At 43.5% G+C, this 24,951-nt stretch overlaps 1 protein-coding gene across 1 annotated transcript in view; it reads left to right on the forward strand.

Moving 5' to 3' along the window:
* Positions 1 to 24,951, forward strand: part of MTHFD1L (methylenetetrahydrofolate dehydrogenase (NADP+ dependent) 1 like) — a 186,577-nt gene that overhangs the window by 119,109 nt on the left and 42,517 nt on the right. The window contains exons 23-26 of the mRNA XM_045544570.1: positions 83 to 183; positions 707 to 884; positions 15,583 to 15,690; positions 18,138 to 18,290. Coding sequence (XP_045400526.1) covers positions 83 to 183; positions 707 to 884; positions 15,583 to 15,690; positions 18,138 to 18,290 — 540 coding nt within the window. The remainder of the gene's footprint in view (positions 1 to 82; positions 184 to 706; positions 885 to 15,582; positions 15,691 to 18,137; positions 18,291 to 24,951) is intronic.

Consider the following 24,951-nt stretch of genomic DNA (forward strand, 5'->3'; position numbering starts at 1 on the left):
TTAGTCCAGCAGGTCTGGGGGAGACAACACACAGGGGTATAATAGTTTTTTTGTTTTTGGGATTTTTTTTTTTTTTTAACAGAATATACAGCTGGTGGCAGACGGCTGCTGTAACCTCCAGAAGCAGATTCAGATCGCTCAGCTTTTCGGGGTCCCCGTTGTGGTGGCTGTGAATGTCTTCAAGTGAGTCAAGCCTCCTACTCTAAATGTGGTCGTATCACTGGGCCACCCTGTGAATTATCTGTGCATTGAGGGTATTTGGTCTTTCTCTGCTTCATCTAAAAGTATACAGAAATACTCAGCCCTTTCTATTTGTTTGTTTGGTTTGGTTTCACTTAAGCAGATGTGTTCTCCCAATGTTATTAGGGAAGTGAAATCTATATAGTGAATTGCCATTTCCTGGGCTTATTTTTTTTTTTTTAATTCTACCCAGCATTTCTGTCTCCAAGACTGAATGATCAAAGGGATATGTTATGGAATTTTCTCGATAAAACCCTTGACAACTTGAAATATTTGAGTCGTGTTGGAGAGGATTTTTTTCCATGCTTTTCTTTAAGTCTGATTTATTTAAACACGATGTGACCACTTTTGATGTTTCAAATGTATTCAGTGTTAGGGAGCAAAGTTCTGTATAAACAGTTAGTCTTTCTTTAAAAACATCACTAAATGAATACAGATGTACAACCACAAATATTTTCATCACTAGGACCGACACCCGGGCCGAGATTGACTTGGTGTGTGAGCTCGCGAAGCGGGCTGGTGCCTTTGATGCTGTCCCCTGCTATCACTGGTCAGTTGGTGGCAGAGGGTCGGTGGACTTGGCTCAGGCTGTGAGAGAGGCTGCAAGTAAAAGAAGCCGCTTCCAGTTTCTGTATGATGTTCAGGTAAGGTCTAGTGACAATAGCAACAACAATAAGGGCTCACATTTCTTGTCCCTTTAACATGGGTTGTCCCATTCTGTTGTCACGTCAACCCTGCAGATAAGGCAACTAAAGATGAAAGAGGTTAAGCCATCTGACAAAGTCACGTTGCCTGGGGCGAATACCAACTCCTAGCCCCAAACTCTATGCTTTTTTTTTTGAGAGATTAAGTCTTGCTCTTGCTCAGGCTGGTCTTGAACTCCTGACCTCAAGCTATCCTCCCTCCTCAGCCTCTCAGAGTGCTAGGATTACAGGCGTGAGCCACCACACCTGGCCTAAACCCTATGCTCTTGAAGACTATACTCTGCTTCCAAATAGCAGACCCACATGAGGGGATGCTTTGAAGAACAGGGTTCGATCGCTAACACTTTCAGGAGTTGCCCAGGAACAAGACCTTCAAGCAATCGCATAAGGCTCGTGAAATTATGGGAGGTATTTTCCTTGACTATTTCTGCTGTGGTTCTTTCCCCTCATTCTGGTTTCCTCGAGCTGTGTCTCACATATATATATATTTTTCCATTATTGTAAAATACACATAATCTAAAATTTACCATCTTAACCATTTTTAAGTGCACAGTTCAATAGTAATCGATTCACATTATTATACAACCAATCTCCAAAACCCTTTGCATCTTGCAACACTGAAAGTGTACCTATCGAAAAACAACTTCCCATTCCTTTCTCCTGACAGCAGCCACCGTTCCACTTTCTGTTTCTATGAGTTTTATGAATCTTTGTGTCTCATCCACATGGAATCATACAGTATTAGTCTTTTTGTGACTGGCTCATTTCACTTAGCATAATATTCACCAATGTTGTAGCATGTGTCAGAATTTCCTTCCTTTTTAAGGCTGAATAATATTCCATTGTATGGATACACCACCTTTTGTTCATCTGTTCATGTGCTGACAGACACTTGGTTGCTTCTGCCTCTTGGCTACTGTGAACGTGCGTGTTCGTAACATAGGTACAAACATCTCTTCAAGACCACATTTTCGATTCTTTTGGACATATACCCAGAAGCGGATTGCTACCTTATGTAGTATATTTTTAAACACATCTAGACAGAAAATCTGAGTTTCACTGTCCTCCTCGGTTTATCCTGGCATCCTCTTGTCACCTCCGTTCTGAACCCTGTGGCTCCAGTGGTGGCTGACGGACTTGTCCTCACAGGGAGTCTGTGGTGGCCGGAGAGCTCAGCCTTCACGCTGACAGCGGCTTCTCCCATTCCTCCATCCTGTCTCAGGTGTCACAGACAGGAGCATCGCTCCTCTTTCTTATTCAAATGACATAAGTCAGTAGCACAAGTGAAGAAGGAAAAAAGTAAGTGAGAGAGCTTAGCAGCATTTTCGGGAAGCCTAGAGGCACGGCAGCAAGAGCACAAGGCTGACGTGTTATGTAGGCTCCCACCTGAGGAGGTTTTGGGGTGCCAGGTGTACGGGCACTTTGCACCTGTTCACTTCCTTAGTCCCGACATCCCTGCTGGGTAGGAACTGGTGATTTCCTCCCACTTTGCAGATAAGCAGACTAAAGCACAGAGGGATTAAGTAACCTGCCCAGTGTCCCACAGCTGTAAAGAGGCAGAGCTGGGGGAAGGAAGGCCTGGAACGGTTGAGGCCGTCTTGCTGCCCTGCGCTTCAGAGCTCAGTGCTGTGCTCAAAAGTGTTGGGGGCACACAGCTAAAGGAGGCAGTGACTAAGTGACTGCCTGAAGAGGTAGGGTGACAGAGACAGGGACAGGCACAGAATCCATGCCAAATGAGGGATATTGGTGGCATTCATTTAGTGTTTGTGGAAGGACGTAAGGAATGAACTGGGATGGCTAGCTCACAAAAGGTTTGTCGTGCTGAAGGGTAGTTTTATGAACGAGGGACTGAAATATTCTGGCTGACAGAGGTGGTCGTGATCAACTGGGGGGAGGATTTGGAGTCAGCATAAAGAAAAATGTGCTAATTGGAAGCTGTGAGTTCTCCGGTGTTGAAATGGTAACCGTAACATAGATGTAGCCCTGCCGTGGGCAAGTCAGAGGGCTTGAAGCCAACTCAGATGGCGGGTGGCCAAGGTGACCCTGACCTGTTCCTTGGTCCCGCGTAAGGCTTGCCAGGGTATCTGTAATGTGTGGCACAGCCCGTGGCTGTTCTACACAAACCACTGTCAGGAAACTCACCCTCCATGTCCTGTAAGTGCCTCGGACCATCTTGCTGTCTGATCACAGACCACCCCACTCTAAGTGGCAAAGGCAGTTTTTTAATGATTTCACAAAGTGTCTCTTTTCATGGAAAATATCCCTGGTGAAAGGAAGGTCAGCAAACAAAAGAAATGTTTCTGAGTTACACTGTCTCAGACATGCACTAACCCTAAGATGAACCCTTTTCCTCTCCACTGATGTTTTAATTATTTTTTTTTCTGAATTCCCGTTCTTCGTGGAGATAATACTACTAAAATGTCTGCTCTCCTGTGAAAGGGAAAAAATTTATAATAATGTGGTCTGCAGTCTTATATTTAATAAGCAGCCTCAAGGCCAGGATTTTTGCTTCCTTTGCCAACACACTTCTCCCTTTTCTTAGGACACAGAAATTCAATTTGAGCTGCATAATTTTTGTTAGATAATCAGCATCTCAGCCTATTGCAACATGACAGTTTATGAAAAGAGCTGTAGCTGCCTCTGGCTCCCTTTGTCCTGTCTCCCTCATAGCTGTGTTCCTCACACTGGCAAGAAGATTAGATAGTGTAAGACCATGTACAATCTTGTCTTGTGACCATATAAAAATCTGAGTTTGTTGATGCAGTCAGTAAGAGAGCACAAACTTTTTTCTCCCCTGATTTCTTGCATTATTCGGGGCTGGTAAAGTTTATGGATTAAGTAATGGTTTTCTGGAAGCCCTTTTTTCCCTTCCCTCCTCCCCCACCCACTATTAACCTTTTGGTGCTGGACAGCTAGATAGTTGTGGGATTGCTCTATAGGAAAAAGAAGTTAGAAATGTTTGGGGATAAGTTACTCTCCTCCCTTTGCTTTTCGGTACAAACTTTATTTCCACGTGCCGTTTGTTAACTCCCCAAAAATGGATTCAGTATGAGCTTGATGGCATCTTATTTGCTGCTCTCCCCCTACCCCAGTCTTGTGTTATGGAAGAAAGACACCTGAGATCATTTAGGGGAACGAGACATAGTGTTGGAGCCCAGGGCATGACTGCTTTTGTGTGAGAAGTAGAAATGGTCTCAGGACCCCACAGGAAAGGGGGACAGCTAGAGAGACGTGGAAGCACCTGCCTCACATGCCATGAAGCCGGACAAGCCCATATTTCAGGCAAGAAGCGAGTTTCATCTCTGACCTGGGAGTCTCTGCTGAACTTTATAAGAAACTGAGTTAATTCACAGCCACTGGCATCTAGAGAACAATTTTACATCTTTTTACCAGAGTAGCTTCTAATTAAATACTAATCAACTTCTGATTATGGAACCAGAGGCAGCGGCTAATTGATTCAGAATAATAATTCAAAAATACGAAATAAGATGTAGTGGTGTGATTGTTCCAAATTCTATCTGTACAGTTGACTAGTGCAATGTCCCCTTATCTGCAAGCGCACAGGGAGACAGTATAGCTGAAAGAAGAGCTGCTCTGTGTGTACACCTGGTCAGCTGAGAAATGCCTCTTCCACACACTCTTTCAGGCCTCAGCAAGTCCCATCTGCTGCATGGGCTCAGCTCTGTGTTATGGACAGGACGGTGACAGACTTGCTTCATAGCAAATGGACACTTGATAGGAGACGGACATATTACACGTCATTAAAAGGCTAAAGCTTTGGGGCCATGCAGAATGTAGTTCAAATCCTGACTAGTCCTCCTGGGTTGGATATAAACGTGGGCGAACTAGCTAATCTCTCTGAGCCTGCGCTTCCTCATCTGCGTAGTGGCGTCTGACATGGACACCAACTTCCCTGAACTGCAGCAGGGACAAAATGAAATGCCTTGGAGTAGAATCTGGACCCTAGGAAGCGCCAGGCGCTGCCAGCTCTTCTGCGGTCGTGCTCTCTGCAGAAAGAAAGTAGGCCTCCTGATGTCACCCTCAACATTCTCTAGTAAGTCAGGGTCACTCTGTCAAACTCTAGGGTTGGTTTCTTTTTCACGTGGGTTAAAATTAGGAATTAGAAGCCAGGGCTCCTAGTGCACCAGGAAAGAAAGGCACCACTCAGTTAAAACAAGTCATTTGACATTTTTCCTTCGCAGTGAGAAGTGGGAGCCCTTAGTGATATCACAGAAAGTCGGTCACTTTGCAAAGAGGTAGGTATGGCACCGAAAGTGCGCTTGAAAGTCAGTGTGAGTATTGTTTGTTGAATCAGGAGTTAAGGTTAAAAACCGTCTCTAGGCCGGGCGCGGTGGCTCACGCCTGTAATCCTAGCACTCTGGGAGGCCGAGGCGGGTGGATCGCTCGAGGTCAGGAGTTCGAGACCAGTCTGAGCAAGAGTGAGACCCCATCTCTACTAAAAATAGAAAGAAATTATCTGGCCAACTAAAAAAATATATATAGAAAAAATTAGCCGGGCATGGTGGCGCATGCCTGTAGTCCCAGCTACTTGGGAGGCTGAGGCAGGAGGATCGCTTAAGCCCAGGAGTTTGAGGTTGCTGTGAGCTAGGCTGACGCCACGGCACTCACTCTAGCCTGGGCAACAGAGTGAGACTCTGTCTCAAAAAAAAAAAAACCGTCTCTATATCCTTCCTCTAACCTTACAAACATTTTGAGGTGTAACCTTGACAGCAAGACAGAATAGTGTTTGTTTTTATTAAAAGATCTTTCCTGTTCCTTGCGTGAAGCCGTTCTCTTGATCACAGTGGGGGCTGGACGAAGCAAGACCACAACACACCACGAGGTCTCAGCCCAGGGCCACCAGCGGCCACGCTGGTTTCTGAACTTACACTTGCACCGTCCGTGTGGTTAGGAGCGCCTCCCCCCTGCTGGGCTTTTGTAAAAGAGGGTGTGTTTGTCATTGATGTTATCTGGTGGGTTATGGAGAAATTTTTTCATATTTCTTCTTTTTTTATTTATTTTTCTTTCTTTTTTATTTATTTATTTATTTTTGAGACAGGGTCTCACTCTGTCACCCCAGCTAGAATGCAGTGGCGTCACCATAGGTCACTGCAACCTCAAACTCCCGGGCTCCCGCCTCGGCTAGGGCTGCTAGGATCACAGTGCCACGCCTGGCCTCTTATTTCTTAAATGTTCAAACTTGAACACATGCCAGTTATTGGTGGGGTTTTGAGAATCCCCCTTTAATTGGACTTAGGACATTTGCAACCAGAGCCTCAAAAATTAAACAAATAAATAAATATGCATATGTATATATTTGTATCTATGTGTATATAGTGGGGTTTTTTTATATTGTGGTAAAAATATATATAACATAAAATTTCCTCCTTAACCATTTTTAAATGTTCAGTTCTGTGGCATTAAGTACATTCACACTGTATGTATAGAGTTTAAGAGTTTTAAAATTTTAAATATTTATGCACATCTTTTCTGTACATCTTTTGTATTTCACAGTAATTGAAAAAATGCAATCTAAGGAGAAAGGGTGTCTCTTTGTTTTGTTCTTGTCCCTAGAGGATTGTCTCCCCTTTGGGGCCTTTGCCTCCCCAGGCACTTTCCTCCCGTCTTCAGGACCCCTATAACCCCCACCCCCACCCCGCCATCCCCCGCCGCATGTGCTGGGCCACCAGGCCCGTCCTCGCTCGCCTTTCTTCTCCCCGTGCATGGGAATGTGTGGCGTGTGCTGTGGAAAGCTGCCCCTTACATTTTCCAGTCCGTTAAGAATCTCATTCTTAAATCTGTTTCTCTCCCCATACTCTTTAATGTTCTGCCGTCTTATTTATGATTGAGCTGCCTTTAAAGAGCTTTCATCATCCAACCTGAACTGCTTCAACGAGCCCCTCATAAGCCTCTTCTCCCCCAGCCTCCTCTCCTGTGATTCAGCTCTGAACCCCCAGATGCCCTGCTGCTTCCACAAACACACCTCAGATCTGTGTCAAATCTAGATTCTTCTCTGACACTGGCTGCTAGGTTCTCTGTGGAGTCTTTTCTTGGCTGCAGTTTGTAACATTCCTCCCCAGCGTACCTGGTGCCTCATTCGTCTGTGTTCGATAGTCTCAAGAGATCTGTACCTATTGGTAGTACCAGCCCAGCTTTCTCACAGCATCCTGTGTGATTCTGGCAAAGCGTGCCCCATGCTTTGTACGTGTCACAAGGATCCCTATAATTTCATTGAAATGCTTTCTTCTAGCATGAAAAATGGAATGTCATTATGATGGAAGTTTCCAGAAATGCATTATTTCATCTAAAATTACGAGATAATATAAAATGGTGAACTATCTAAGTCACACCACATGTTGGCCAGCTGCCTTCAGCTGTCCACTCCATCCCCCCACAGGCTTTCCGACTTCAGTTTAGATGGGATGAGACCATTGTAATAGAGAGTGTTTCCATTTTCTCAACCTAAAAGCAAGCACTTAAGGAACATTAAATATTATCTCCGGTGTAAACATTAAAGATACCACGTATAATAGACCACTTTAAGAGAGAAAACTACAACCTTAGGACTGGGGAGAAAACATGGTCAAACAGCACAGGCTTCCTGACGCTCCAGTCTCTCAGAGGCTGGGGGATTTGTTTTGAGCAATAACATTTTCTCAGAAAATGATCTCTTTTTCCTTTCATGTAAGTAGTTTGCTGTTCAATGGCACTTTTAGTCTTAGAAGGTTTTTTCTTTGGAAGCATGTCTTCAGTAGATTTCGATGGGCAATATGTGGCTTCTGTCGTCCAGTCAAGAAAAAGGACCACTCGTAAAGGACCAGGGCTCCCTGCCTGTGAGAATAGAACCACAACTGCGCCTGCATTCGTTCATATGGCTCCTATACCACACTGAGGTCCCTAAGTCAGGTTTGTGACAGAGGAACGAGCAGATCCTGCGTGAGTGTCAGTGAGCCCAGCAGAGAGCTCGGGCCACTGTCAGCCCCTCCCCATCTTTTGGGTGAAACAAGATCTTTAAAATCATCTATTTCTACATATGCCCTTCCTTTGGCATTGCTGTAATGTACTATTTGGGAGTAATAAAAGATCACCCTGTGAATTCCTTATTGTCATCATTTCATGTGGACCAATGCAGATTTTCTGGCAGTGAGCCTTTTTTTCACTTCCCAGTTACCTCCACTGTACAACACATTTGCCTCAGGAGAATCCGATTCCTCTGGGAATCTGCAGAGTTAACTAGTTGCTCAGGGCCAGGGAGCCAGCAGGGACTGGTGCTCCGTGGACAGGCTCATGGAAGTCCGCACGTACACCTTTGGTAGCTCAGAAGTGTTGGTTTCCAGCCAAGGACATGCTTTGTGTCAAACATACAAGGGCTTGTTGTTCTCAGGAACAATGGCAGAGCTGCTCCCGTGGCTCCAGGTGGTGTGGTCTTTTTTTTTTTTTTTTGAGACAGAGTCTCGTTCTGTTGCCGGGTTAGAGTGCCGTGGCATCAGCCTAGCTCACAGCAACCTCAAACTCCTGGGCTTAAGCAATCCTTCTGTTTCAGCCTCACAAGTAGCTGGGACTACAGGCATGTGCCACCATGCCCGGCTAATTTTTTTCTATATTATTTTTAGCTGTCCAAATCATTTCTTCCTATTTTTAGTAGAGACAGGGTCTCGCTCTTGCTCAGGCTGGTCTCGAACTCCTGACCTCAAGCGATCCTCCCACCTCAGCCTCCCAGAGTGCTAGGATTACAGGCGTGAGCCACCACGCCCAGTCAGGTGGTGTGTTTTTAACGCTTGCACCTTGTATACAATGGTCAATATAAATTAATATCGGGAGTTTCATGTTGTACTTGTATTTGAAGTACAGGAAGGACTATTTCCCAAACTGTACTCATAGATCATTTAAAACTTATGCTTCATTTAAAATACAAAATACAAATTAAAATAATTACTGTGTGTCCAGAGATTTCTATTCAACTGGCAAGTTTATTAATTGATCCTTTTCTTTATGTATTTTACGGGCATTGGAATACGTTTTGCCAGAAGCACAGCATAGGAACATTTAACTCACATGAATTCAGCTGTTTGGCCTTGGTGAAACAAAAGAACAATGTGTTTTTCATTCAGTGTGGCCCCGATGCACACCAACGACTTCATCTGGTGCAGGACTAAAGAAAGAGAAACGTGTTCCAACACTTCAGCCACGGCGTGGGCTTATTGAGAGATAGGGGGGTATTGATGGTGGAGTAGTATGTAGTGTTTTTGCGGGTCTTCTAAACGATTTTCAGGGCTGCTGACTTTAGAATCTGATCTCCAAGTGAGATGAGATGTCACTACATTATAAAGCCTTCACAAGTCTTTATTTTATTTCCAGCAGCTTCGTTTTTAAACTTTTGTTCATTTCACTTTATTTTGTCCATTTTTATCACCAAAGAACTATTTAAAAATTTAAATAACTGCTTTTCTGGAACTTATAGATCACTTTTATTCCACCAAAAAGCATGTCTTAAGTAGTTTCGTAATTCCAGTGGGCATTTCGAGAACCTTTTCAAGAAGGATATACTATCTAACTTTGAGTGATGTCTATGAACCTGGAGCGCCACATCTACACAAAGCACTTAATAAAGCACGAAGACCACCGCATCCTCCAACGTACCTTCATGCCACCCAGCTAGTGGTGATGGTATGCCTACCGTATGCAAGATAACAGCAATATAATAATGGGTCATAGTTATTTTCTAGAGCCACACTGCCCAAGATCCCATATGGCTATTTAAATTTAAGTTAAGTAACACAAAATTGAGAATACAGTACCTCGGTTGCAGTAGTCACATTTCAAATGCTTTAATGGCCACACAAAACTGGTGGCTACTGGACTGGAAGCCGTAGCTATTGAGCATTTCCATCATGGCAGAAAGTGCCAGTGGACAGCTCTAGTCTAGAGTATTTTTGTTTCCTAAATATGTATTTCAGAAGTTTGGGAGGGAATTAATGCAGAATATGTGTAGAGTTATATTCTTGGCGAATATGAAAAGTTAACATAGGGTTAGTTAAAAAGTGACCAAAGGTACTAGTGTGGACTCCAGGCTTCGTGAAGTAACTTGTTAATATGTTAAGGAATTATGCATAATATAAACAGAATGTTCACTATTTCCCCAATAAGCCCTGTATTTGCCACCATTTGCACCTTGCTTGTGCCTTTGTGTTCACGTGGAATACTCTTTCTCTCCTTTGCTTGTTGAGATCTTTCCTATCCTTCCTTTAAAGGCACTATTCAAGTTCCTTTTTATGTCTTGCCAGCTTTTGCCGATTGTTATGCCTCCCCCTGCAATCTGCAGTCTCCCAACTTAAATGGTAATATTTGTGCAGAGCCTTGGTCGCACACTCTATTCTGTCATGCTTGCTTATTGTCTCTCATTATCCCCAGTCCATCAATTCTTTGCGCACAAAGTCCCTGAAGCTCTATGTACGATGCCCTGGCATCTTTCAAGTACTTGCCCTAGAGGGTTATTTGTTCATTCGGCAAATGCTTATGGGATGCCCACTGTGTGCAAGCCACTCTCCTATGCCCCAGGACTATCAGGATGAAAGATATGGTGAATAAATAGATTAGTCAATATTTACAGGGCCAGGGAAGAGCCAGCAATGATTAATGCATAAACACTCATAATTTATTTTGCCGTTTTGTTTGTTTTATAAAAGCTATCATTTACTACAGTGAAGTACAAGTGAATATTAAGTTCAGATCAAGATCACTGGACTAAGCGTGCCTTTTATTTTTTTCTTTGAAGATTACACTTTCCCCCCAAATTGAGCAGAGAAACAACAGGAAGTTCTTGCCTACTGATGCAATATAAATAGATGGCGTGCAATGGAAAATACCTTATCAGAGTGGTCCTTAGTTTTTACACCAAATCTAAAAGATGTGTTAGCTGAGATGTTTTTATTTCTTTACTTGTACATGTAAATGAAAAAGAAAAATTATATCAGGAGTCCTGAGAAGACGTTGGCCGTGGGCTTCCTAGCTATGTGAGCTGAAGCATGTGGCCACAGGACTCCAGCTCAGATGGTACATTCTCTTCATGTCCCAGGAGCCAGTATTGTACCTGTTGAAGCCATTGGGAGGCACCTTCATCTTCTCCAGCAGTGGCTAAGCTGGGTAGTCACATTCATAAAGACAGAAAGTAGAATGGTAATTGTCAGGGCCTAGGGGCTGGGGGAGTGGAGAGTTTTGGTTTTGCTAGAGGAGACGTCCTGGAGGTTGGTTGTGCAACAATGTGAATGTACTAAACACTACTGAACTGTAGTTAGAAAATGGGTAGATGGTAAATTATATGTTATATGTACTTTACCACAATTAAAATTTTTAAAAATTGACATATATAGTTCTTGAAATAAAATACATTCATGTTTCAAAGTAATAAATCAAATACCTACTCACACATTCCTTCACTAGTCATTCGTTTGCTATTATTTGCTCCCCTGTGAGTTTTTCCTTAATTATTATCTTAATAGAAAAATCACAGTCACTCTTTATTTTAGAATCATGATCTAGAGTTCAGTATAAAATACATTCTGTTCTTTAAATATCTTATGGGTAGTAGTATCTTGTTGTTTTGTGGTGCTTCCAGAGAAAACATAGTTCTTTCATTCACCCTACCACCTCACTCTGTAATAATGTTACTCGAGGTTTGTATAGTGCAGCGTTACATTGGCTTGCTTTACACTGCTTCAATTTGTGCAATTCGATGATACAAATGGAGTAATTCACATCCTCCTAGGAGGGAGGAAACATCGTCAGAGCAGCTGCATGATTTAACCATCAGCAGGGTTCGTGTTCTCTCTTAGCCCTCCTGCCTGACACAGCCGCCAGCCTTCTTTGTGCAAAGCCCATGTGGGGAGTGACTGAGCTGGGGGAGGCACAGAGCAGAGACTGGGTGTAACAAGGACATTGCCTGGTTCCCAGGAACCACTGTTAACACTGCTTAGGGAACAGATATCCTGGGAGCTGACTCACCCTGACAAAGCATGGTCCTTGCACTTGCCGTGTGGCTCCCTTCCTGCTAGAAACATCTTCTAGTGCCTTACTAACTTTTATTAATATTTCTTAAAAAGTTGCTCCAGCCGGGCACGGTGGCTCACTCCTGTAATCCTAGCACTCTGGAAGGCCAAGCCTGAAGCATTGCTTGAGCTCAGGATTTCAAGACCAGCCTGAGGAATAGCAAGACCCCACCTCTATTAAAAATAGAAAAATAATCAGCCGGATGTGGTGATATGTGTCTGTAGCCCCAGCTACTTGGGAGGCTGAGGCAGGAGGATCCTTGAGCCCAGGAGTTTGAGGTAGCAGTGAGCTATGATAATGCCACTGTACTCTAGCAGGGCAACAGAGCAAGACTGTCTCAAAAAAAAAAAAAAAAGCTGCTCCTTGCAAAGCATTTATTGACCAGCAGAGGAGCTCATGTGGGCTTCAGGATAGTGTCAATATCAAGCACTTCAGTGTCCAGCAACATATGCTGATGGATGAGATCTAAGATTCATGGAAAAAGTCCTCTCTCCCTATTATCGGCAGTATGGAACCCATGCTTAGCCAACAGGAAATTTAGAAATAGTCATTCATCTGTTCAACTCTATCTACATTGAGGGCCTAGTATATATGCCAGGGGCTGTATTATATCCCACCTCTAGGTAAACAAGAGATGGTCCTTGACCCCAAAGAGTTTATAAGCCATGCTTTATTTTGCAGCTGATTTGAACATTGAATCTTTTATATTAGAAGTTACCATGAAGGTTCTCTCTCTAGCCCAGCCTCAGCTTTTTGCACTTGAGCAGGAACTCTTTCTACAGCATTCTCGGCACCATGTTCAGCTTATACTGAACCCTCCTGGAGTGGACAGGTCACTGCTTAGTGAGAGAGCTTTGTTTATTATAGTTCTTCCTTAATCATTGGACTAAAAATTACTTCCTCCTAACTTTTGTCCCTTGGTTCACATTCTGGTTTCCTGCAAATAAAGATCATTTCTTTCCAGACTTGTCCCTTCTAGAGTAGGAGATTCTTCAATTTGTCATACGACATTGTTTACAAAAGGCCCCTTTCCCCCAGCAGAGTTCAGTGTTAGAGTTTGGTCCTGCTGAGTGTCGTGGGACTGTCAACTACTGGAGCTCCATCAGCACTCCCCAAAATACCATGAGCTTCTCTAGCAGCCACTGGCTTGAACCTCTGTCCTCTGAAGCAGCAGGTGAGAGGCCCCAAGGGCATCTGCACATCAAAGAAGAGTGCTCACAGCTGCTTGAGAAGGATCCATAGGAGGTGGCCTTGGGGATCCATCCTGGAGAGCCTAGAGAGTTTTAACCGAGGTTGGTCTTTGAAGATTATAGGGAAAGAGGCTTTATGTGCAGGGCCCAGGCACAAGAAGATGGGGAGAAATTTGAAGATACAGGGATTTATCTACTTATGCTTCAGAGGACATATTGTGCAGATGCTGAAATATTAGAACTAGATGTTGCTCTTCCTTAGACCGTGGGGAGCTGAGGATGGGGGAATTTTTCTTGCTTAGTTATATGCCAGGAATGTTAGCCTTGTGGTAGAGGGTGCTAGAAGCAAAGAGATCAGTTAGAAAGTTGTCTTTCTTGGTAGGTTAGCATCTCAACCAAGGCAAGAACACATTTCCTCACATCTTCACCTACAGCTGATATTATAATATCTGCTTTACAGTTTTGCTGATTTAATGAGTATGAATTTGGTTTTCGTCATTTTACTTTGCATTTTTTATTACAAATGAGATTGAGCAATTTTTCATATGGTTACTAGTCACTCCTTTTGCCCATTATTAAGTAATGATGGCTTTTTAAAAAAAATTTAAATTTTGATATAGTCAAGTCTATAAATCATTTCCTTTAAGGCTTATTCTGTTGTTGTCACGTTTAAGAAATCCTTCCCTACTGCAGGATGGTAGAATTCCCACTGTTTTCTACTAATACTTATAGTTTTATTTGTCAAGTTTAGGCGTTTGTTCCATATTGGATTTATTTGGGGATTTGGCATGTGGTAGGAACCTAATTTTATTTCTCTCCATCCAAAAGTCAGTTGGGTAGTCAGCCCTTTCTCGGTTGATTGGTGTCATTTCCATGATATACTGTCCTACACCTGTTGAGGTGTCTTTCTGGGTTCTTTCATCTGTTCCATTGATTAATTTGTCTATTCCCGTGCTAGTACCCTTGGAATTAATTAGCATAGTTTCATGGTGTGATTGATACCTAGTAGAGAAGTCCTTTTTCTTTGTTTATTTTTTAAGTTATCTTACCTGTTTATGCCATTACTCTTCATGTTTTAGAACTAGTTGGCCAAGTATGCAAAAGTGATCTTGGGAATTTTATTGGAATTGCATGGAACTAATGGGATAGGTTTAAGAGAACTGACGTCTATACAGTATTGAGTCTCCTCATCCATGAACAAAGTAGTATTTTTCTCTATTGATTCAGACCTTTTTTATGCCCTTCAATGAAAGGGTATAATGGCTTGTACCTTTATTCTTTTTTATTTGTTAAATTGTCCAATATTTAAGTTCCAGACCCCAGAATAACTCTACAGTAATAAAAACTATAGTAATGAAAAACATGTTTTAAAGCAGTTTTGGGGTCTGTCAGGGTTGGAAGGGTGGAGAGTACTAGTTTTTATTTTCTCTTGTTGGATAACTCTCCTGTATCAACAGTAATTCATACAAATGCCATTTGCCATTGCCAAGCAAAGTCCTTGAGGCGGGCCCAAGAGACTTCTGCCCCTTGGTTGACATCATTTCATTAGCACTTGATTCAGCAATTGTTCACCAAACAGTAAATCCTCTAACTGCATCATGCCTATGTCTTTTCTACCCATGGTAAGATTATGAACAATGTTGTCAAATGCTTTGCTTCAATTAAGAATCACTGTATCTGTGGAATATTCCTTTCCTAATGAACCATTCTTGTTTCTTAAGGTCACTTTCTGTATGTGGCCAGCAATCTGCATGCAGGATTTCCATACAGCATTACGGAAATCATCTCCCCACTCACATTTATTTGGCCATTTCTAGTCTTCTCGCATTTTTCCCAGGCAACGTGATTTCTCATAATTTGTTAAAGTGACAGTAAGGTCAACTTCTAATTTTCCAATAATGTGTTTGATCACATCAGCATTTATATTAAAATCTCAACCCATTCCTGCTCACAAAAAAATATGCTCATTCTTTAGTATTGCTATCTTTTCTTTAGCAGTGCTATGAACTACTATTCAAATCCACTTAAAAATCAGCTAAAACTAACGATTTAGTTAGGAGACTTCTGTTCTAATGTACATGATCATTAAAAAGCATAGTATAAACTACATTTTTTAAAATGTTGCAATGGGTAAAAATGGTTATAACTAGATAAGCAGCCTCTAAATTAGCTGAACATCTAAGGCTTCTTATTTGCTAATTGACATCTGATTTGAAAATTTCAGTGCTTTAAGAATGATAGGGAAAAGAGGGTTTGCTACAAATGCTGCAGTTGCTGAGGAGGTGCTCTCATAGGGAATTTTAAGTAATTACAGAAAATCTCAGTAAAATCTCACTAAGCTTTCCCTTAATTCCTTAACCATATTAAAGTTAACAATTTTGTTATCTTTTCTGTTTCTCCAGCTTCCCATTGTGGAAAAGATAAGAACCATTGCCCAGGCTGTCTATGGAGCCAAAGATATCGAACTATCTCCTATGGCACAATCCAAAATAGATCGTTATACTGAACAGGTAAAAGTTGTACTTTTAGGGAAAAAATCCACCTTTGCCTCTTGAAATACTCACCTTGACTTGAGGACTTGTGGTATATGTCTGACCAGCCAAACTTTGCTTAGTCTACTTCATAGTTAATTATGGTTGAAGGTGTTTCCTTGGGTAGAGAGTGTCCACTATATTGAGAACACATGGTGAGGGCACATGTCCTCTGATACGTGCATCATTGACTTCTGTGATGTGTCTGACATAGGATGTGTCCATGTTTGCGTGCGATGTGTGATCTTGATTCCCTCCCACTCAGCCAGAAACCGAAAGTGTCCTTTGATGTGCACCTGTGGCTTCAGGTTAGGTGATTTGTAGTGCTTCCTCTTTGTTAAAGAGCAGGCCTCTTACTACCTTAAAAATGTCAGCATATTGCCAGGTTAGGCAAACAGGAGCATAGTGTATGAAGATGGTGGTTCGTTGGCTTGTTGCCAAGATCGTCCTCTGAGGTTGAAGGCTCCATCATCATCTACCTCTAGGCAATGACAAGGACAAACTGGCAGGCAGCTGTGAGGATGGCTGTGCTCCAGCAGCAAAGTCACCAAGTCCTATAATGGTCATAATCCGTTGACTCCATTGCAGGGTGTTCAGCCACCCTGACCAAAAGGACTGTATGCTGAGTGCCCCGTCCAGTTTTGCATAAGATAGAAGTCAGAGTGCTTTAAGAGCTTGCTGGAAGGCCGGGCGGGGTGGCTCACCCTTGTAATCCCAGCACTCAAGTTCAAGACCAGCTTGGATGGCAAAGTGAGACCCCATCTCTACAAAAAAAAATTTTTTTGTTAATTTGCCACATGTCACACTGTGCGCCTGCAGTCTCAGCTACTTAGGAGGCTGAGGCAGGAGGATCACTTGAGCCCAGGAATTTGAGGCTACTGTGAGCTATGATTACATCACTGCACTCCAGCCTGGGTGACAGAGTGAAGACCCTGTCTCCAACAAGAAAGAAAAAGAAAAGAAAGGCGCTTGCTGGCAAGAGAGCTTCATTATGGATAGCACGGATCTCCTTTTTCTTAATTCTTCAATTCCTTAATCCTATTTGTAAATCCTGTTTAATATATTACTAAGTACTACCATTGCTAACCAGGGTATTCCCCCAGGTTTAGTAAGATAGTCAGCAATGCAGTTTTTCTTAGAATTTTCCATGTATGCTCTTGGCTTATCTGCCACAAAAGGATTCCCACTGGCATTGTGAGATTTTTTCATTCGTGTGCAATGAACTGAGTAAAACAAGGTCATTGTCATGAGGTTGGTTTGGTCTTTTTCATGAGTTTTTAGTAAAGCTATTTAGGACTATTATTAATTCTAACATTAAATCTTTTTTTAGTTTTAAAATGTGCTTTCTTTTATAACATAATGGGGTGATGGTATGTGGCACATTGGTTGCTTTTTTTTTTTTTTTTACTATCCCTACTGGCACAATTTTTTAGTTGGCAAACCTATATCAGTTCATAGAAGTTATTTTAATATTTGACTGATTTTTGATATCCAAAATTCTGGCACCATTTCTGTAGGGCAGTTGTGATTGTCTCTCAGCAAAATTCTTATCAGACTATAAGAGCAGAGGTTTCCAAAAGAGAATGGCTCCAACACCCCCCCCCACCCCCAGCCCCCAATTAATAAGACTCTAAAATCTTCCGAATAGTTTGAGGCTGAATCATAAGAAATCCTATGTGGGTTACCTCTGGAGATTGCATCCCCTTTATGTCTGTCTACCAAGGGAATATTCCTTAAAAGTTAAGTGTCAAGTATGTGGTTGCAATTAATTAACAAAGTCTCTAAAGGAACACTATGTGCCATTTAATCAGATCCAGGCTTCTAAGACACTGTCCTTTTTGTGAGACACCACATGTGACTCCCTGCCCTTTCACCTTTTTAACTCTGGGTCAGGCCTAGACTTTGGTCCTTAAAAATAAGAGGCTTAAATAGTGACCTCATCGTAGTTCCTATAATGTAATCGCAGATCAAATAGGCATGATTCATACACCAGCACAAAAGGGCCCTTTACTTCCTGACAGATTCCAAGAATGAGTGAACAACACGACTAAAAGCCTCATTCCGGAGCCTTTCTCCAGACTACCTTGCTAGGTCCTGGATATTAATAGCCTTGGAAAGTAGTTTCTATAGCCACTTTGCCGAAAAATAGCCGTGCTTTGCCCAAACGTGCTCGTAATGCTGCCTTATCTGAAGAGAACCGCCAAAATAAACAACAGTCATCCTCAACCTGCTCAGTAATGATCACATGGAGATGAGTTTTATCCTCAACTTCTTGTTTAATGAACAAGTAGTAATGGGCAGCTACTGTGTGTTCCTGGATCTGAGCCAACGTACTGTTGCTGCAGAGACTGTACACGGTGCAAATTAAACAAGCACAGGAGACTGACATCTATGGCAGTGAACACATTTCCTTTCTTTTCTTACAGGGTTTTGGAAATTTGCCCATCTGCATGGCAAAGACCCACCTCTCTCTGTCTCACCAACCTGATAAGAAGGGTGTGCCGAAGGATTTCATCTTACCTATCAGCGATGTCCGGGCCAGCATAGGTGCTGGGTTCATTTACCCTTTGGTCGGAACGGTGAGTGAGTAACATTCTCCAAAAACCCTCCCGGTTCTGTGTTGTCTTGGCGCCTAAAATGATTATGCTCTGCCGACTGTTTGCCAATCATGTTCTCGGGAGTAATTAATAGCGTAGTATTTGCTCTTTTTCTAAACGCTCATCCAGCAAAAAAACCCAACCACCTCTGCCACTGTGGTTTGGGTTTTCTTTTTTTGGATCATGTGCTCAGGAGTCATAGGGTCAAAACTGTTCCCGTCCTAAGATGAGGAAGAGAATAGCTGGGAGAATTCAGTCTGCTGCATGAGTGATAGAATGACTTAGGACAGGCTTCTGGCCCTTCGTCCCGTCGTGGCTCTCAGACCGATGACATTGTACCTCAGTGCGGGGTGGAGGCAACTGCTGCTGCTGGACAGGACCAGCCCAGCCTCCCCTGCCGCCCTCTTCCCCAGCACGGCAGGTGGGAAACTCTGGTTTAGAAATCAGTGCATCACACCAGTTCTCATTTTTGATGTTGTTGTAATGGGACTGCATTGCTATTAGATGATTATTATGCTATTTCAGGTTATCCATGGGGGAAAGGAAATGAGAAGAGAAATAAAAGCTTATCAAAACACTTAGAATCCATGGTGATGGGCTTCATACATCAACTACTTCATTGGAGCTATGGTGCCTTCTCATGGTGAATGCCAGTGGCCTAAATTTGACTTCTTGTCATGGAAGTGCTCGTGGATTAGGTTCAGACAAAAAAAATTCTAACTCCTCCTTTTTCTCCTCAATATTACTATTATTATTACAGACTGATCTGAGCCCAAACAGAGCACATTGCAACAATTTTTTGTAATAAGCCATGTGGTTCTATTATGCAAACAAGCGATGGGTAGGCAAAGAGTGCAGAACTCTTGCCTTGATATTTACACATTTCATCTAATACTGGACAAAATGTTTTCAATAAGCATTTTTTGCATTCTTCATGTGAGGCACAGGGATTTTCAGATGAGAAGTGTGAGACGTGTAGGTTTGCACAGCACGGAGCATCTGGGGAGTGCCGTGTTGGCATTTGGATGCCTCCGAGCCCAGGAGAGGCAACAGCTAGTTCTACCAGGGGAAGGGGGTGTAGAGGAACAGGAGACTCGAGAGGGCTTCATGAAGGGCTCAACCTCTGAACTGGAAAAAGCAGAGTGAGTTTCGACTCAAAGTCACAAAAGTACATGATGTCCCTTACTGGGGTGGGCCAGTGTGGCCAGAGTTGGATGGGGTAAGGAGGCCAAAAAATGGGATTGGGAGAGCAGAACGGGGCCAAATTGTTAAGGATCTGGAATGCCATCTTAAGGAATTTGGACTGCGTCCTGTATGCACTGGGGAGCCACTATAGGATGGAGGGTTTTAGTTTATTTCTTGGGTTGTTTTTCCTTTTTTTTAATAGGAAGAAGAATGTGGTCTGATGTGTATTTTAGAAAAATAGCTCTGGCAGCAATGGGGAGAGTGTTTAGGGGACAGAGAACCAGACCCAGGGAGATAGGTCACATCTGCTGGGGCCAGAGGCAATCTAGAACAGCACCGCAGATAAGGACAGTGGAGGTGAATCTGAGACATATTTTAAAAGTAGCTACCAGTGGGGTGTGGAGACTCACACATGTCATCCCAGCACTTTGAGAGCCTGAGGCAAGAGTATTGCTTCAGGCCAGGAGTTGGAGACCAGCCTGGGCAACATAGGGAGACCCCATCTCTACAAAAATTAAAAAATTAGCCAGGTATGGTGGTACGTGCCTATAGTCCCAAGTCCTCGGGAGACTAAGGCAGGAGGATCGCTTGAGCCCAGGAGTTCGAGGTTGCAGTGAGCTATGATTGCACCACTGCACTCCTGCCTGGGTGACAGAGTGAGACCCAGCTACCTACAGGTGGAGATTGGGGGAAAGGGGCTGTCCCAGCTTGGTGACTCTGGATGATGATGGGGAAGGGTTTGAATAAAATGAGTTCTGAATGACAGTTTCGGACATGCAATTCAGATCAGTGGTTGGTTACTAGAAGTTGGAGATTGGAGAACGGGGTTGACTACAAAGGGGTACAAGAGTGCGATGCGCACCGTCTGGGAGATGGACATGCTTGAAGCTCTGACTCGGGGAGAGGGGCAAGGGCAATATATGTAACCTAAACATTTGTACCCCTATAATATGCTGAAATAAAAATAAGAGACAAAAATAAATAAATAAATGGGCATTAATCCGGCCCCCAAAAAATTAAATAAATAAAAGAAGTGTTCCTGAAAAAAAAAACAAAGGGGTACAAGAGAACTTTTTGGGGTGATGCGAATACTGTATATTTTGATTGTGGTGGGGGTTCCAAACTCATAGGCCTATGCACCTAAAAAGGTGAATTTTATTGTGTATAATTTAATTATACCTCAATTAACAAAAACGGGCATAAGAAGAGCTTGCTTTCTATGCCTTAGAATGGCCTCCGTGGCGGCCACTGCACCCCTGGGCTTCAGTTGGCGAAGGCCTTAGCTTAGGGGTAAGAGGAAGCCAGGCAGTGCAGGCCGGGAGAGTGGAGTGCCAGGGGAGACCGGGGCAGCGGGTGCCCACACAGAGCATGAGACAGTGGGCATAACTGAGAAGGTTAGCCACCTTCCTAATGGGTCCTGTCTTGCCCCAGGCAGATTCGAAATCCCAGGGTAGTTCACCCACAAAATTCCTTCATTCAGCCGGTGTGCACCCGGCACTCCGCTCAGGGGGACGGGGAGCCCTGACATGATGAAGCTTCCGCTGCTCTAGTCGGTTTCCGGCTAGCAGAGGTAGATAGAAGTAAATTGACAAAGAAAATGGTTTGGTGTAAAAATTGTGCTTTTGATTGATCCTTTAATTCATTTCTGAACATTTAGCAGTCATTGAATAAAAGCCGCAATACAATTTAAAATCTTATATATAATATAAATGTATAATATGAATCTCCTCCTACCCCAGCTAACACCAGCACATCCAGTGCCCGGTAAAGACCAAACAGTTCTAGAACATCCGAATTCCGTCAGCCTTGGCTCGAGTCCGAGCACTAGGCCGGCTGGCCGCTCTTGATGTCACTCAGAACTGTGACTAGGTAGAAAATGAATGTGTGGAATGGCCTCGGAGCGGCCGCAGCCCCTGGGTTCCCAAAGCAAGCCCTCCGTGCTGTGTGCCGCTATCTCATCCTATCTCATCCTTGCAGCGCTTGCCGGGTTCCTCCCACGGCCACAGGCAGGGTCACCGTGAGCGTCAACACAGCGTGGTAAAATCCTCCTGACACAATCGGTGTGAGGCCTGAGGAAGGAAGTGATGCCTGACTAAAGAAGTTCCTGGAGATCAGGAAACTGTCCCTGGGGGTGGTGGCCTTAGAGGGCTGCTTTCTATGACAGAGCAGGAAGCTGGGACAGTGCACAAGCGGAGCCAGGATCTCCTAATAAGGGCTGGTATTTACTTTTACTTGGTCCCATTCCGGGCCCTGGCACGATCAGCTGGAATGCTTTGCACATTCATCACTCGTGCGGGAGACAGTGTGGCAATTTCCTGCTGAGATGACCAAGGGGAAGGGGAATGGGGACAAGATGGGGGGAGCTGGTTCCTGCAGGTGGGAAAATTCTAGCAAAATGAATCACTGTTGTGCTTAGTCACTCAACTTGGGCTGATCAGAGTGTCATTGAAGTACATATTCCTCTATCCACTCCAGAAAGTGCAAACTGAGACCTCAGAGTTAGAAAGTTTCCCCATTCTTCTGCAGTGTTCATTCATTCATTCAACAAACTGTCACTAAACACCCACAGCGTGCAGGGGCACAGACCACACGGAGGTGAGCAAGATCCGGTCCTTCCTGCAGGGGCCTTACGGTGGACTGGAGTAAAACCATATAAGACAGAACGCTGTGGGCTTTATAACAAAGAAGGAAATTCCCTCTTGGAATGTCCTCAAGGGAGGCAGAGAGCCCCTCGTGCCGCTGGCTACCTCACAGGTCCAAAAGTGGAGAATCCCAACCCAAGCGAGTCCCTCCTCAAGCAATGAACGTCCCCAGCGTCACTGACTTTGGGAGATCTCGTCGTGAGATGCTGGACAGTTCAGCCTTTTTCCCCTCCAGATTTAGCTTTCTAAATATTTACTTTTACTTTCCATCTTTACTTGGAGGCCAAATTTTTTCTACCAATGAATTATTTTATCGTGTTCTATTTAGTTATTGCTTTAACATTGGGCAACACAATCAAATAATAATAATAAATACCATTAACTGGTGTAGCAGCTTCACTGGTGTGTTTCACGTCACCCCGCTGTTCTTACAGAAGCCACCTGTATGAGGATTCCCAGCTCATGGGCATCTGTGCCCTTCGCTACTGTTCTCAGATACATTGGTAGTGTTTTCCATATTACTTTAAGGTAGCTCATTTTTCCTTCAATAACTCTTCATTCCCAGTAAGCTTCATAGGTATTCTTGCCTCTGTTTGATGATATACTTATGTGGTTTCTTTCCGCCATATTATTGAAAGCTAGGAAATAGTACAAGATTCTCAACCAGCACAACACATAATATGTATTTTTGAAAGAAATAGTTTATCCAGTATAGAACTTTGATCTAGGAAGAAAAGAACAAGTTGCTTTTTTTAGGATTTTCCAACCCTATATTCTAAAAATTACCCTGTTATGGTATGTTTCCAGAATTCTCTCTCAAAGCTTATGGTTTATAGTGTTCAATAAACCCAAGAGTTTATAAAACTTCTCAAAAAACAATCTCATGCCAAAAAAAAATTTAGTAGTAGGTGGTCTTTGTCTTGTGGTCACATTGTTTTGATATTGTCTTTAAGTTTTTATAATTTACAAGGACTGTTTAATCAGTTGGCATAAATTTCATCACATAAAAATACTAATATGTAAGCAAAGTATATAAAGTTATATTATAGAGAAGTAAATTACATTCCACATAGAAAAAGACTGTAAAGACAACCCCAAAACCTTAACATTGGACAGTGATATTATGAGTAGCTTTTTTTCTTTTCTTTACTTTTCTGTGTAGTTCTGATTACAACATTGGGCATATATCACTTTTCTAACATGAAAATGCAATAAATGGGAAGATGATAAACTGTAATATAAGTTCTTGGGGAAAATGTTTAACTCAAGCCAAAGAGTTGCCAGAGAGTCAGAACACACGCGCAACACGTGGGACGTTGCCTGGCCCGTCCAAGCTGTCTCGCAGTGTTTCAGCACCTCAGAAGGTAGCACAGTGATGAAAGGACAAACAAGCTAGAACATTCCTATAAGAAATGCACTCCTGGCCGGGCACAGTGGCTCACACCTGTAATCCTAGCACTCTGGGAGGCCAAGGCGGGAGGCTCTCTTGAGCTCAGGAATTCGAGACCAGCCTGAGCAAGAGTGAGACCCCGTCTCTACTAAACAGAAAAATTAGCCAGGTGTGGTGGCACATGCCTATATTCCCAACTACTCGGGAGGCTGAGATAGGAGGATCGCTTGAGCCCAGGAGTTTGAGGTTGCTGTGAGCTAGGCTGATGCCACAGCACTCTATTCTAGCCTGGGCAACAGAGGGAGACTCTGTCTCTAAAAAAAAGAAAGAAAAAGAAATGCACTCCTGAGTGTGGTTCATCTAGATCTGACCAATGTTTGTGAGCCTCAAACTCTCCTAAGGAAAGGCCAGATTTTTTTTCCATGTTAATTTGTCCCTGGGCCCTTCTTGCGTACTGTTTTAGGGTCGGAAGAGAATGAGTGACCCGTTTCTTCTCACAGGGCTTTCTAAAACAGCAATGCATTTTCAAGACAGTTGGCATGGGGAGGTGTCTGACCAAGTGTGAATTCTTAGCAGATGTCCATGCCTTTGACATCGCATTGAGACAGTCAGAGAGGCTCTTGAAGAACTTAAAATATGAACTCTTTTTTCATTGACAAACCTGGGACATATAGTTAAGCCACCAAGGCTATATATGACAAACTCTGGGCTGCATTCTCAGGGTTAAATAGCCTGGCATTCACCCAGAAGTCCTGTGGCACTTAGGTGGTGGTCAGTGCCATTTAGGGTATTTCTGGGGACAGGGTGGCTCCTGGGACTATAGTGAAATAGACCATTTGTGCTCTGACCCCCAGATGCGGGAGAGAGACGAGTGCTGCCTGTGGCCACTGTAAGACCCAGCAGCCGCGAGCCCCTGGCCTGGCCCCATGCTGTGTTTATCCCTGAGAGATGTCCTTCCCTCTGTCTTCCTATAACCCGTCACTTTGGTCCCTGTGCCCTTTCTGCATGTATATATACATGCATTTTTTTATTTTCCTCCTGTAGGGATTGGCCTGGGCTGGACCCATCACAAGGTGGAAGTCTGTCCAGGGACAAGGGACTAAAAGACCTGTAGTCAAACTGGAAGTGTATGTGGCTGACTTGGCCTTTATCTCCTCCCCTCCCTGTGACCTGGCCCGGCCACGTCTCTGCCCAGGTGCACCGCTGATGTCATGGCCCGGCTGGACTCTGGAAAGCAGGACCCTGCTGGAGCATGTTGGGGCATCAGCGATGTCATCCACAGCTAACACTGGGTGGAGGGTGGTACACGACCAGAGGCTGGGGGGGGACTACCCGGCAGAGTCGCTGCCATGCTGTTGGTTCTCACGTTTCAGTTCACTCACTTTGTTTCCCATTCTCCTCCCTCTAGTAAAAGTATGTACTGAAT

Source organism: Lemur catta, chromosome 2, assembly GCF_020740605.2.
Source record: "Lemur catta isolate mLemCat1 chromosome 2, mLemCat1.pri, whole genome shotgun sequence".
Taxonomy (NCBI): Eukaryota; Metazoa; Chordata; class Mammalia; order Primates; family Lemuridae; genus Lemur; species Lemur catta.